The sequence below is a fragment of the Astyanax mexicanus genome, chromosome 8 (assembly GCF_023375975.1).
Source record: "Astyanax mexicanus isolate ESR-SI-001 chromosome 8, AstMex3_surface, whole genome shotgun sequence".
NCBI lineage: Eukaryota > Metazoa > Chordata > Actinopteri > Characiformes > Acestrorhamphidae > Astyanax > Astyanax mexicanus.
In genome coordinates this window covers 25630941-25646345 of record NC_064415.1, presented here as the reverse complement: position 1 = coordinate 25646345, position 15405 = coordinate 25630941, and the positions used below count along the sequence as shown (strand labels likewise).

At 36.4% G+C, this 15405-nt stretch overlaps 2 protein-coding genes across 3 annotated transcripts; both read right to left on the bottom strand.

Moving 5' to 3' along the window:
• Positions 1 to 1009: 1009 nt before the first annotated feature.
• On the bottom strand, positions 1010 to 5365 carry si:dkey-6n21.13 (P2Y purinoceptor 3). The gene is made up of 2 exons (XM_007248118.4): positions 5164 to 5365; positions 1010 to 3695 (listed from the first exon to the last, which is right to left on the bottom strand). The coding sequence occupies exon 2, from the start codon at positions 3521 to 3523 to the stop codon at positions 2258 to 2260; it is 1266 nt and encodes a 421-aa protein (XP_007248180.1). The 5' UTR covers positions 3524 to 3695; positions 5164 to 5365; the 3' UTR covers positions 1010 to 2257.
• A 1415-nt stretch (positions 5366 to 6780) lies between these two features.
• si:dkey-6n21.12 (schwannomin-interacting protein 1) lies at positions 6781 to 14477 on the bottom strand. Of its 2 annotated transcripts, XM_007248117.4 has the most exons (8): positions 13819 to 14477; positions 12595 to 12730; positions 12135 to 12353; positions 11813 to 11916; positions 11632 to 11719; positions 8587 to 8736; positions 8279 to 8396; positions 6781 to 7442 (listed from the first exon to the last, which is right to left on the bottom strand). In XM_007248117.4, exons 3-8 carry the CDS (start codon positions 12339 to 12341, stop codon positions 7342 to 7344), a joined length of 768 nt encoding a protein of 255 aa, XP_007248179.2. In that variant the 5' UTR covers positions 12342 to 12353; positions 12595 to 12730; positions 13819 to 14477; the 3' UTR covers positions 6781 to 7341. The 2 variants fall into 2 exon arrangements, with proteins under 2 accessions (XP_007248179.2, XP_007248178.2); XM_007248116.4 differs by lacking the exon at positions 12595 to 12730 and having other exon boundaries at positions 13819 to 14476.
• Positions 14478 to 15405: the final 928 nt, after the last annotated feature.

Here is a 15405-nt window from a genome sequence, read left to right as displayed (position 1 = left end):
TCTTGTTATAATTTGCATGGATTAAGGAAGGCTGAAATTTGGCTAAATTCTGGCCCAAATAAATATGGCTTTAAAGTAAAGTCAAGTTGTGGATGTGATCCTGGCCAGAAGATGTTTAAAACATGGCTTTATGAAGGCTGTAATTTGGCTGAATTCTGGTCCATGTTATGCCTGAGTAATATTTAATTTGGGTTCATTTGTAGCTGAGTTCTGGTACCTGGGCCAAATAAAAGAAGAAAATGTTTTCCAGTGCTGTGCAAAGGTTCTGTAGAACATGGCTTAATATAGATTAATATATGAACCAATAAGTGTTATGCCTGTAAATTGGCTGAATTTTGGCCATATTATCCCTGAGGTGTGGATTAATTTGGGCAAATGAAGGGCTTCCTCATAGCCTGATCCAGATAAAGTCATGGCTATCATTTTATTATTTTATTTGAAGTGCATAGCAAAAATGGAGAGGGTCAGATCTGTGCCAGGACTTATTATATGCTATATGGGTAGTTAGCCTATACTATAAGTATATTTGTCTTGACTTACTATTATAAAAAAAAAAAAAGATGTAGAGACCTGGATGACAAAAAACCTTCATAGACCCAGTTTGAATTTTTCTGTGAATGAAGTGAATGATCCTATCACAGAAACAGCAGGTTTGGACAAAATGATTCAAGGGAAGTTTCCCAGAAAGGGGTTGTCTGTCTTGTTTCAATTGTTTTAATTGGAAGGAACATAGAATCAGTGACTAGGCTTAATCCCTGTCTGGGAAACTGACCCTTACTGTTGAGAGTAGTTACATTTACAGCCAGTGACTCAAACATTCTCCCACTGACACCAAACACAGGCATAATGCATAATATGGGATGTTTACACTGATATTTTCCATCTGTACAGCCTTTCTATTAGTGTGCAGCTTAATCATTGACCAAGCTCTAATAACCACTTCTGAGGTTTCATCTGAAATTATGAGTTTATAGTTTGTTTCATTAAGAAAAGGACGTGCAAACAGGGATTATTATAAGTGAGAAAAGTTTTTTATTGTAAGTTGGTTGTGAACAATAGTCCAGATGCACAGCAGCGTCTTGAAAGAGATGTTAACTGACTGGCAGGAGAGAAATATGATAGACTAAAATGAGAGGCATTCAGTAACATTTTGCTAGCATGTTAGATGCTAAACTAAGATTAGGCAAGTTTATGCTATGTGAAATTGTACACATTGCACTTATATTGGAAAACATGTGCATTCCAAACAGTAACTTAACCTTTAAAAAAAGTAATAATTAACATCACCTAATACATAACCAATTGTGAATCCCCCTGACTCACTCCCACATGAGGCACACTTAATGGACTTTGACAAAATATCACTAACCCTGACATTAATCCCTTTCTCCTACGGTCTCTTTTAATCCTTAGATGTAATAATAACAAGTGTTTATTCTAGTATTTTACACCTATACATCAATTCTCAACTCTCACATTGAAGACAGAGAAACAGCAGTTTGAAGATAATGAATGTGGGCTGTCTTTCCAGGAACTCAATGTACAATGGTGATGTAGTTCATTTACAGTTTAATCATTCACCATCAACAATTTTTTATATGGAACACAACGCTCCAGTTCACTGTGAGGTATGTCAAAAACCATGTCCTTCAGTAATCTGATACACTTCATGTCATAGCAGCTTATTGTGTTATCATTATACTGAGGTAAATGGATAAAGATTACACAAACAGGTAATTTGCAATATATTAATTAATTAATAATATATATTTATATTATGTAATAGTGTTAGTTCCTCCTAAAATTCAATACAGTGGCAAATTTCTATCATTACTCACTATTTATTATAAATACTAAATAATTTTTATTTGATTTACTTAATTTCACTATATATATGGACTACTAATGATACTGAGTCTGGGATTCAAGTGGTTATGCTGCATTCACATGCTATCAGAAGAATAGATAGAAATTAAAAACTTTACCAACATTTCCTTATAGAAATTTATAATATTATATATTAAAGCTCTTATAAATGAGGTGTTCGTAATTCCAACTACACTCCTGCTTCAGGTGGGAATTAGAATCTTCTCATTAGCATGTGAATGCAGCAATAGTTCATAATTCACAACCAGTTCTCATATTAGAGCTGGAGATCTGGCAGTTTCACATTTACACATCCATATGCAAATGCATGACTGTACAACAGGTCGACTTATAGTGCTCACATCTTTTTTAATATTCTTTGTTTTTAATTTCAAGGTACATCTCTAAACATGTTTTTTTCCTTGAGTTTTTTATCGTCATGGTTTCCTGCCTCTTCAGCTTGATCCTCCTCATTTCCTCCTTTATCCAAAATCCTCAGAGGCCAGAGGAGGCCATGTTGGCTGGGTTGTGGCTTGTGGCAGCATGGCCCGCTCTTTTCTTTGGTGAGGAAATAGAGCAGAGCATTGAGCCAGGCATTGAAGGAGGCGAGTGGCCGAGTGATTTTGTAACAAATGGACACCATTTGCATTGTATGGCAGTGCACCCTGCTGGTCACTTTGAGCACCAAGAATATGGTTCGGGTCACGTGAAAGGGGAAGAAGCAAAGAGCAAAGAGGAGTGTGATGGTTATGATGGTTTTAATGGACTTGCGGCGCCTGTTTACGTAAGGGGAGGCAGCCCCTAGAATGATTGACATGCCTTCTGCCCCTAAGGTGCTTTCACGTTTTGTCCCAGACCCATTAGCAGGAGGTTGGGAGTGCAGTGTTCGAAATATTGCCATAACCACACGAGAGTAACACCAGGCGATGATGCTAAATGGCAGAAAGAAACCCAAGAGATGGAGAGTTATCCCATAGGGAACATAGACCTGGAACTCCTTATCAATGGCATCGTCCCAGCAGTTTTGGAACCCATCCACACTAGGGTTTGTAGTGTTGTTGTGAATTTCACCTGCCTGAGAGGCAGCACCGTTCTTCTGGCGGGGCAGATATTCTGTCTGTGCAAATCTGAAAATTGGGCAAGTTAGAGCAAAGACAGCAACCCACACTAGAACACAAATGCCCTTGACAGCTCTTTTGGTCTCCAGGGTGATGGTTTTCATGGGGTGACAGATGCCCAGATAGCGATGGACAGAGATGCAGGTGAGGAAGAAGATGCTGCAGTACAGATTAAAGTAGAAGAGGAAGCGCACCAGGCGACACATGAAGTCTCCAAACACCCAGTTGTCCCGCATGACATAGCTGGCCACAAGGAAAGGCAGTGACAAGCCATACATGAAGTCAGTGGTGGCCAAGTTCACCATGTAGATTAGTGACGCGTTCCAGTGCTTGGTACGGCTAAAGGAGCGATAAAGCACCACAGAGTTCAGGGTGATGCTGAAGACAAACGTGAAGGAGTAACAAATAGGGAGGAAGATGTACTTGTACGACTCGTCAATATGGCAAGAGGCTGTAATAGAAGAGTTTGAGGAGAGAAGGAGATTGCCATCACCTCCTTGCCCTTCTTCGGACAGGACTGTGGGAACGCCCGTCACCATTTCTGGCAGCTTCTGAATCTCTTGTGGAGAAAGTGCGGCTGTCTCATCCTCACATTGTGCATTCCTAAAAGGTCCAAATCCTGAACTGATTCAGTAGAAAACCTTAGGACATCTGTAAATATCCATTGATCTGTCTTCGTGATATGTCAATCTGGAGGTCAGCCTTGACTTTCTGTAAAAATAATACACAACATTTAGATCATGTCTAGTGTAATCTTATTGCTATCCCACAACAGCATTTTCATACCATGTAGGTTAATGTGTGTTACAGTAATTAGGTTTCATTTGAAGTAAAGTATGGTCTTTTGGTCAGTTTATGTCTCTGAAAGATTTTCTTTTTTTAGAAAAGTTAAAGAAAAAATTCAAATATTAAGAGATATTTTTTATGATTATGGTAAAGGTCTTTGATTGAGCACACACATACACTCATTCCTTTAGAATAATCAGTGAATTACTTAATGATCAATTAATTTATTAGAGATGAATCGTAAATAATAATTGTTACTAGCTGACACATATTTTATAATTAACCATAGGAAAGTCATGTGTTTCAGCATCTATACATTTCTACAATTTATGTTTAGTTTTTCTTGTTGAAAGATTAATAATCTGGTACAGCTTCAAATGTAGCAGTATCTAGTCTAGCATCTCCAAAATACTTTTTTTTGTATGTCAAATGTGATTAGCTTTTATTCCATGTACATTAGGATAATTTTTATTGGTCCAATATCATGTTTTTTTCGTCAGAGTGTGAATGACAACTATTTTAAATGATGTTTTAAATATGGTAAAAACTGAGAAATTTGGGTAAAATTCCAGTTGCTATATTCCAAAAGAACTTTCCAAAAGTTAAATAAGTTTTTTCCCTTATTCAAGCAGTTCCTTTTGTCCCTCGTTCAAAAAAGGCTCATCTGTTTACCTGATTCCTGCTTTCTTTCCCCCTCCCCATCTTTCACAATTTGTGGGGCTGTTTGCGCTGTCGCATGAGTATATGCTGCTGATTCAGACCCTTTTCACTTCAGTAACTCATCAATCAGTAACCACACTTCCCCTCAGTGTTCCATCGTCCAGCCGTCTCCTTGTCTTACCTACCATCACTTGTTACCTCATGTTAGTACTTTTTTTAAATGGAAGAAATGTGGGTATTTTCTTTCATCTTTTCTCATTTGTTTATTGTCGTTAAGCTCCATGTCACTATACATCATCTCCTGGCTGCATTACAAAATCATTCACATTTTTAAATTATCTACATGACGTGCCACGGCGGTTATGACCTTCTGGTAGACTGAACATTAAACTGAGTGGCGGCACACAAACAGCTGTATTGCACTGCACTTGAGGAACATATGTATATATGGCTTTATGTCTACAGAGCAAAAGTCAGTCAACCATGTTTAAATAAATCCATTTGCTGCTCCTTAATGGGTAATAAAACAATTACAGAAGAAAATACTAATTACATACTACAACCTGTTACCTGAAGCTTTTGTCTCAGAAACTGTAAACCATGAAGACAAAAATAGAATAAAAACAATTCAGGATGTGTGTTAATATAAATAAAAATTGTGTTTCTGCTTTGTTTTAAAGACAAACTAGAAAACTTACCAGCTTTAAGTAAGAACAAAAACTAGAGAACTTACCAGCTTTAAGGAAGAATCCCACAGAGAAATGTGCAGGTATCAAAACATCTGATCATCAGTTCAGATGATAATAAAGCATATAAACAGAAAAAAAAGAAAAAGAAGACTTCCCACTATTGTTTCACTTCACCTCTGCAGTTTGTCCTGCCTATTGAAGATCATTCTATCCATCCCTCCCTTCTTCACGGACTCCCCTCACCTTGTAATCGGTCCCTCCCCCCGTCTATCTTCTTTCCTCTATTTGTGCTGAGCTGGCCTTTTGAAGATACAAACTCTGGCTAGTCATTAGAAGTAGCTACACTTGGACTTTTTGGTTCAAAACATTTTGGGAACTAAAAGTTCTAACTCACCTAAAGTGTATTAAAAAATAAACTGAGCACAATCCACTAGGTTTCCAACATGCAGCATGCACTGAAAACATACCATATTTATCACAAGCTCTTCTTTATTGCTGAGGACCTTAAAAGAACACCACAGAACAGCTATTATTTGGGGGTGGGTCATTCTCAGCACTGCTGTAACACTGACGTGCTGGTAGGTGTGAATCAGACACAGCAGTGCTGCTGGAGTTTTTAAACACTCCAGTTTTACTTCTGTATTGAGAATAGTCCACCATCAAGACAACAGCGTCCCATAGACAGCATCAGTGCAGACCCACCACCCAAATAATACCTGCTCTGTGGTGGTCCTGTGGCATCAGGACATTTAAAGAACAGGGTGAAAGAAGGATAATAAAATATGAAGAAAACTACAAAGTGTTCCTATATGTTCAATGGAGCTTATAAAATTAACAATGAGTGTAGAAATAAGGATGTGACCACTTGACTGTGTATCCAGATACAGAACAGTGCCAAATTTTAGGCACCTGTGAAAATGTCAATTTTAAGGTTTCTTTTTTGGCAGTAAGTGTTTTTTCTTTGTATAAATTCATACAAAAACAAATCATTAACTAAAAATCATCATCGTAATAATACATGGTTTGGTAAATCAGTGTAATGATGCTAAATCAGGTAAAATAGGCAAAAGCACTATTATTGCCAAGACAGGTGAGTTTGAGTAATGTGCTTAGGTGCCTAAAGCATTTGCACAGTACTGTATATACAGCTCTGGAAAAAAAAAAGATTCCACAGTCTCTTTGATAAAAAAAAATAAAAAGGAAGATGAATCATCACAAACCAACAAACCAAGCTCAACTTCTTGAATTTTTGCACCAGGAGTGGCATACAGTTATCCAAAAGCAGTGTGTAAGACTGGTGGAGGAGAACATGTCTAGATTCATGAAAACTGAGATTAAAAACCAGGGTTATTCCACCAAATATTTATTTCTGAACTCTTAAAGCTCATAAAGCTTGCATTATTTAAGGTCTGAAAGCTCTGCATGTTTTTTGTGATTTGACCATTTCTCATTTTCTGCAAATAAATGATCTAAATGACAATATTTTTATTGAGAATTTGAGAGAAATATTGTCCGTACTTAGAATACAATGTTCATTTTACTCAAACATAAACCTAGAAATAGCAAAATCAGAGAAACTGATTCAGAGGCTGAAGTGGTCTCTTATTTTTTTCCAGAGCTGTATACGTAAAACTGAAATAATTCACTCAAGGTATCTGAAATGTTTACACCAATGTCATTTATTCTTATAGGCAGTGTTCCACAACCCACATTTTAGTATGTAAATCTAGACTCTCCCACAAAACTGAGCGCAGGTGCTGAACACACGGCAACATACGTCAACCCTTCTGGAGTTTATTGCTTTATCTCTTTGCTCCTCAAGTGTCTGGGTGTGACTGTAAACTATTGACTATCAAATTACCCACAGAGTAAATCACCAAAATGTTGTAAGTGTGATGTAAATGTAAATAAACTGGATTAAAAAAGAATAAAATTAATGATTTGTCAAAGACAGTTGGAAAGAGGTTTGCTCATTAGGCAGCATTAGCAGCTTATCAATGCCTTAAAAACACCCTTTAAAAACACCATAAGCAAAACAACAACAAAAAAAAACAACTCAAACAAATGGAAATCTGTGCAATTTTAAACAGTCTTTTTTGGAGTGGTGAAGCTTTTCACAGTACAATCTCATTCTTCCAGGCCGATCTCCCAGGTCTGTATGTTTTTATGGTGGCAGCCTCCCTTTTGTTCCTTGAACAAAGTGACCTCCTCTGTCTGTGATATCACAGCGACCTCATGTCCTGTATTTCCAGTAACATGGCATCCTGCTCAGTCCTCAGCTGGTCCCTTGTCAGAAGACGACCCACCAATTCTGAGCTGAGGTCTATAAAGGCAGTCACACACATACACAAACACGAAGGTGAAACACATGTCTCAGTGGTAGAAGGTCACTGTATGAATCTGACTGTTTCTACATCACAGTATACATACATTTATATACCAAATTTGTATTTTCTAAGCAGCTCTCTATGTGTTTCTACATAGTATTCTAGTATTGCCCAGTTGGAGGAATGCTAAATGGAACGTTTTACTCATTCTCTTTAGGCAAGTAAGGGCATAGTGTGACCTACTCTTAAACCCTGTCTAATTATGTTGTTATTTGATTTGCCAGTAGACATGTTTTGTATATGTTCTGTATGTGTTGTTTTTTGCAAAAAAGGTTGCATTATTGTAGTATAATATATATATATATATATATTACTACACAAAAATAATGACTAACTTGACACAAAACATTTGCTTTGTTTTAGGATTTACAATAATATTTAGGATTTTTGTATCCAAATGCAATCTATTTTCTATCGACTCATGGGGTCACATTGGGTTTTCTATATGAAATTAATTTTAGAAATGTAGTATAATATATTTTTATTATCAATATCCATACATGTCTGCTAATTATTTCTGTGATTTGTGACAATTTTTCTAAGAGAATAATAGCACCAGTGTAGCATCCAGATGATGCTGAAATAGTTCAACAATATTCAAATACATATGAATACACAAAGTAAGCACTAAATTCACATGAGATCAGAGGAATGTGTTGTTTTTGTCTTTTTCTTTTAAATGGATATTATATTATATTATATTATATGGATATTAATGTAGAGCTGAACTGTTGCAACACATTTTTTTATTTCTGAAAAAAAAAACTCTTACTGTGAATGTCTTTACTCAGTGTGGTCTTCAAAGCTTTTAGCTCCTTTAAGCTGAAATTCTGTAAGTCACTGCAATCGTAGTGTGGTCTCTGTTTGACTGCATCACTGGGGGCTATAGTCTGGAACCAAACAGTCAAGCAGATTAATGCTTACTCAAACATACACACACACACACACACACACACACACACACACACAGGCAATGTGCACAATAATAACAACCACAACAACAACTTGTTCTTCTTGCATATGGAGATTCAGAATTAAAAAGAGGGTTTAATTTAGTAGTCACTGCATGTATTTACGTACCTGTTTTTGTTCCAACCTCAGCTTGTGTCTGAGCGTGCTGAGAGCAGCCCTGACCTCTCTCTTGAACCTGCCTGATTTGGTTTTCTTGTGGGTCACAGAACTGGAACCCTGCTGGGGCTGCTGCACCTGCCCACTGCTACTCTTCTCACACTGAAACACCAAGTGCAAAAATTATTATGCATATTGACATTGTCAACATTTTTCTGCTCCGATCCAATTCCGATATAAAACTGATATAAAACCAATACCGATACAAATACCGATAAAAGGGCTCATTTAGTTTATTAGTAGTACTATGATTAAGGTTACATAATGAGGCTGAAACAGACCACACAGCCCTTTGAAGAATATACACAAGTGCATTAAATGTAAATGCATTCCAAAGTCATTTATTTGACTCACTTTATATACAAACACACAATAGTTTTCTTTCAAATTAAATATTTATTTTTTTTTATTAAATATATGAAAAGAGTTAAATATTAAAAATGATAAATGTTAAATACAGGGCTCTAGACTAATTTTTTGCACTGGTTGCGCAGGACACTTTTATTTTGACACATAGAGTTGTGGATAAGCTGCAATGGCTAACGGCTAACCGGAGACGCTAAATATATTTCTGAGCTAAATTAATTACTGTTTTTTTAATAACAAATTGATTTCTTAGAGCTGGTTAGAGTAAGTAGGACCTGTGGTTTGATATTCAATGCGGATTATGGCTGTAGTTCTCTTGAGTTACTTATTATATTTACAATGCCGGAATGCATTTGTCAGCCCAATGCTAGCTAGGCTAACATACTGCAGATCTTAATGGAGATGGCTAGTGGCTAACGAGGGATGCTAACTGTATCTCCGAACTAAATTAATCACTGTTTTTAACAACAGATGGGGGTGTTTGTGCTGGTTAGTGTTTGTAGATCCTGTGGTTTTATAGGATACGTTGATTATTACTATAGTTCACTCCAGTCTGTAGTTAATACCTTTACTACACCAGAATGCAGCTGTTGGTTCAGTGCTAGCTAGGCTAACAGACTGCTGGTGTTATTCTGTTCCCCCCTCGGACGCTGAATTTACAAATATTACATATAGCCGTTCGGCTGTTCGACGTTTTCAAAGTGAAAACTCTCCAGAAACTTGACCTTTTTCTGGACAAAAAGCTTAAATTTACTCAGTCAGCCGCAGACTAAAGCTGCTGGGGGTTCAGGGTAAACTGTGGAACTGGAATCCGGATCAGTGCTGCGTTTTGTGTTACTTTACAGCAAGTTTATCTTCCAACTCAAGCTGCGGACTGGATTATTGATCGGTAAGTCGATCGGCTGCGCTGGCCTGACAGCCGATATGTTAAATTCCGTCAATATTGTATCGGATCGGTCCCATCTCTACTTTTTACAGTGTGAACCTGCCAGATATTTTATTGTCATGGTGTATATGTTAATATAAATTATCCAAATTATCTTATTAAATTATAATACATTTAAATTTAAGATTGATTTTATTTATAACATTGATCACATAGTGTTGTTAAGAATTAACAAAATTTTGTGATATGAACCATGCCTCAAGTTCCCAAGCTCCTCCCCCTGGTCATATATATACCTTTTTAAAAAGTTTTTTTTGGGCCATACTGACATGATGGCGACACAATTCCTGCAGATATTTTCAGGAACCCTTTCAGCCTGTCAATACTCAATTTTCCAATACATGAAAAGGATGGTTAATTGACTTGACGCACCACTGAGGAACACTGAATTTGTTTTCATGTCCTGGAACCAGTTTAGAGAATTTTGCTCTGTGACTTGGTGCACTGTCTTCTTGGAAGTAGCCATTAAAATGAATGATTTGTGGTCAGGAATAAACAGGGTCAGCAATAATACTCAAATAGGCTGTGGCATTTAAAAAATGACTGGTATTAATGGCCCTAGGTGTGCCAAGAATACATCTCCCACTCTATTACTCCACCTCCACCAGTCAAAGCTGCAGATACAAGGCAGGTTAGATTCATGCTGTAGGAACCACACTCTAACACTACAGCAGTTTTATCAGAAAAGGACTTCAATGGCCTCTCTCACATGCAAGGTGTTCCATCAGCAGAACTGCCGCTCACTAAATGCCTCTTTTTTATTACTCTATAGATAGTAATTTTCCATCAACGTGGAACCGGCACTGATCTGATTTGCAAACCTAACTTTAAACCAGTTTGCCGCGTTTCCACCAACAAAAGTAGGTTCCAGAACCAGGAACATTCGTTCCCAGCAGGAACTTAACAATACAAGGTCCTTTAACGCAAAATTCCTTAAAACTGGTGGAAATGCGGGCTGGTTCCCTAAAAATCACCACGGTTCTTATAAGCCCGAACAGAACTGGTTCAAAAACCAGAGATCTTTGGGTGGAAAAGCGCTATTAGAAACTCTTGTGCTGAACATTTCAGGAAATCTGCTATATTTGAACCAGCCTGTCTGAGATTTTATTCTTATGTTCAATGTAGATTAGATTCAATCATAGGCGTATAGATTTGCCAAATAAAGTGCTTGGTAAGTGTACAAAAACATTATATAATTTGTTTCATTGTTTGTATTTTTGATTGGTCTAATTTGTTAGATTAAGAATAATCCAAATCTAACTGTAATAAATCCTGCTACATTTGCTTCCTTAACATAAATTAAGATTGTTTTTCACCCTCCATGAAAGTTGCTGTTTTGTTAATTGTACTACAGCAGATTTTGTTTTGAAAATGGTGATGTATTACACTGAGAAAAAAAATAGTTTGACCCACACATTTAATATTAGTAATGTGCTCGAGGATGGGTAATATAAACTGATATTTAAATACATTTCCACATTTCACACAATGTGTATCACAATGTCAAACTGATCAAGATAACATACAATGATCTAACAGATAAAAAAATGGTCATATTGCCCATCCCTTATATGCACTATGTACACATTCTAACTAGCAGACTAAGGAAGACAATGCTTATCTATCATATTTCTAATCATAATTTCTAACAAATCAGACTGAAAAAACAATATCTGAGTAAAAACCTCTTTTTTTGCGCCGTCTTCCTCCTCCTCGCCCTCACTCTCACTGTTGTTGATGAAGCAGAGCTGTAGGTTCATATGACTCTGGAGTCTGCAATAATCAATTACAAATGAACAAATCATACTTGGTCACTGCACCAAGAAAAACAGCAATGAAAATTATTAGAATTGATGTATTGTGTACCGTGATGTTAATGCAGTCAGGCGACTGTCTTCGACATCTTCACAGGCGTCCCTGTGTCTAAGATCATGTAACTCCGGCCATGGCTCTGTCCAACGAGCTACATCCTTAATATTACATATAAAACACAGTTTTTTTTGTCACATTATATAATACATAATATTGTATAAATATCTCTAAATACAGAAATGTGTATATGCTAATACAAGTACATAGGAAATCTATCATTACATTTTCTTATTGCTTTTATAAGCCTATTTACACACTGTCCCATTTCCTTAATAGGGTATTCTATTAATGCCCCATCCTTTTTTAACTCTCTCACCTTATTTCTCTCTCTTTTTTCTTCCTCTTGTCTTTCGAGTTCTGCGATTCGCAAGCTCAGAGCTTCCCAGTGCATGATGGGTAAGTCCAGGTCATCTTCTGTGTAGCCTTCCTGCCACACCAAGGCTGCTCCCTCAGCATCCTCCTCTGTCTCATCACTCTCTTTCTCTTCTCCTCTCTCTCTTTCTCTCTCCTTCTCTCCCTCCATTGGCCCTGGAACCTTTTAAGACAAGATTTCAAGAAATGTTAGAAGTTTGTTTCAGAAAACATGAAGAAAAACATGACAAAACATACTGTAGTGCATAATAAGCACTGCTGCATTAAATTAACCTCAAAGGCATATTCCTCACATGGCTTTATATGAGATATTAGTGATGTTGAAACTAGTGCAAGAGAAAAAGACATCAGTGCTTAGACAGCAGATGGAAAAAATAGGAGGCTCTTCTAGAGTTGACACATACCTTCAGTCCAGTACAGAGTCCAACAATGGTGATGTTTCTGCCTAACACACTAAAGCCCTATCCAGATGGGATTCATTTCTCAGAAGGTCCTGGTGTCATTTTTTCTTTTGTGGGGGGTCCTCCGGTAATTTTATTCCTGTACAGATGCACATCTCTGATTTTCAATACCTTGCATTTAATAAAATAGCCATTTGTCCACTGCCACACACTGTAATTACACTTTGGGCGCACGTTTCGACAGAGATCCGCGTAAACACAGCATCAATTAAAAATGGAGGAGCTACTGAACACAATGTCATGTGACAGAGAAATCCAAAAAACTCACTGATCCTCCTGTTTTTTTAATTGCAGTGCGAATGCAAGTTTTATCAATAAGTAGAAGTAGAACTATTTTCACAGGCAGCCCTCTAAGAAACTAATCCAGTCCAGATAGGATAGGGCTTTAGACCTGTCACAATAATTCCATTATCGACTTATTGTAAAACATTTACATGTTATATTGTAAAACATGTACAGGGCATATTTAAATTAGTATGGCTATTATATTAACATTAAATCAGTGGCATGTAATGGTTTTAATACATTGTTTTTTTACAGTTATTTTTGGGACGTTTAATCAAATAAAATTTGTTATTCCTGGCAGGCCACATGACAACACAAGGGTGAGTGAAATAACCTAAACCTGTGCCTAAGTATAGTAAAAGTTAAATCTAAGTTATTAAAAGTACATGCACAAAGACTACTTAAGCTTTGAGTAATTTGTAGAACTACATTAAGTGTTTTGTTTTGTTTGTTTTTGGTCTAAAATCAAAACAAAATGCTCTAAAAACACAAACACAAAAAGAATACAAGATAAAATTTAGGAGTAAATGCGTTAAAAAAGTTACTCTCCTCATAAATGTATTCCTAGTTGAAAAGAGAGAGAGAGAGAGAGAGAGAGAAACAAAAGTGTTTCAACCTAAAGAATATGAGTCACTTTTTTCTCAGTTAAAATGTACTCCTTAAAATGTTTCTATGTTGTTTTAGAATAAATTAACCAAAAACAGAAGGTCTATATTTAATCAATACCTCTCCAAACATCTTAAACCTATTTTTTCCAGCTAACAGTTCAGGCTACTAAGTTACTGGCCCTGCCTAGTTCAGCCACGTAGTCCTGAAGAACTGTCAGCCTGAGTTCAGTGTTCACTGTAAAGTTTAATAAATCTTAAATCCTGAGGATCATACCTGTGTTTGTAGGAGGAGGATTAACGCAGAAACAGAAATCTTTGAGTTGTCAAACTGGGTGACAAATGCAGCCAAGCTAACAGCAGCTATGTGCCCATAGTTTTCCAGAAGTTCTGCTCCTGCTCTTCGTCCCGTTAGGCGCCCTCCTCCTCCTCCTCCTCCTCCTCCTGCTGCTGCTGTTCTTTCTCCGCTGTTTTCACGCTTTTCTCAGCTCGCGGTTCGGTTTTCCCCTTTTCTCCCTTAATGTTAAACAGATGTTTAAGCTGTTCAGCGGCTGGATGTTCATCTATAAGAAACTTTGGAGCTAACTTTAGAGGCCGCGGAGATCTCGAGGAGGAGCTCAAAACTTGAAGAATTTCGCAACGTTTAGTTGGAGGGAGCGAGAGGGGAGGAGAAAGAGCGAGGAGTCTGAAAGGAGGACCATCAGGTGTCCGATTTCAGCCTTTCACTGAGATCTGGGTCTGTTCTTTATCCCACACCCCCCTCCTCCACACACACACACACTCCCTAAAATCACACACTCTCCTCTACAGCCTGATTTACTGCCAGTACCTGCAGAACAGCAGCACACTCACTCCTGACTGAGCTGAATCTGGAGGAGGAGAAGAGCTGCTGCTGCTCCACAGAGGCGAGTCTAAACACGCCTGATTAATACAGGTTACCTCAGTTTCAGCCTAACCCTCAACCAACCACACAAAAACAACAACTGGAAAAAACACAGATTTAATACACTTTTTGCTCTACAGATTTAATCTAAATGTTACTCAGTAAGTGCAAATAATGTATCTTATGTGTCTTATGCATAAGCTGCAGTAGCCAAAACGGTTTAAAACTAGAAAAAAAAAAAACATTTATTAGCAGTTTCCCATTTTTGGCCTTTGTTTATCTATATACCTTTTCACTGTTATATTTTAATTACCACAAATTGCTGAAAAAAATGGGGCACAGTAGTCAAAAGAAAAACAAGAATAGAAACATAAAAAAAATCACATTTTTTACACATATTTTCTACTACTACTGCAAAACAGTAATAAAAAAAATAATAATAAAAAAAATAAAATAATAATAATAATAATAATAATACTGATAATTTTGTTTGCGTTATTTATTTTTTGTTTTGTTTGTTTGGTTAAAATATAAATAAAGCAAAAATAAATCAAGCTTATTAAAACAAGAACAACAACTGCTACTACTACTACTACTAATAATAATAATAATAACAATAATAACAATACAAGTCTGTTATTGTTGTTTTTATTACTGTTTTAAATATTCCTTATTCATTTTGGTTTTGTTTGGTTGGTTAGAATACAAATAAAGCAAAAATAGCAAAGTAAAAAAATAACCAAAATACTCCTCCTCCTCCTACTACTACTACTACTAATAATAATAATAATAACAATAACAATAATAATAATAATAATAATAATAATAATAATAATAATAATAATAATAATAATGTGTGTTTTAATATTATTTTTATTGTTTTTTAATATGCTTTATTTTATTTGTTGTTTTGTTTGGTTATAGTTGGCTAGTTTTTGATACTTCGTTTATAAATAAAAGGAAATACAGTTGTAGAAAAAG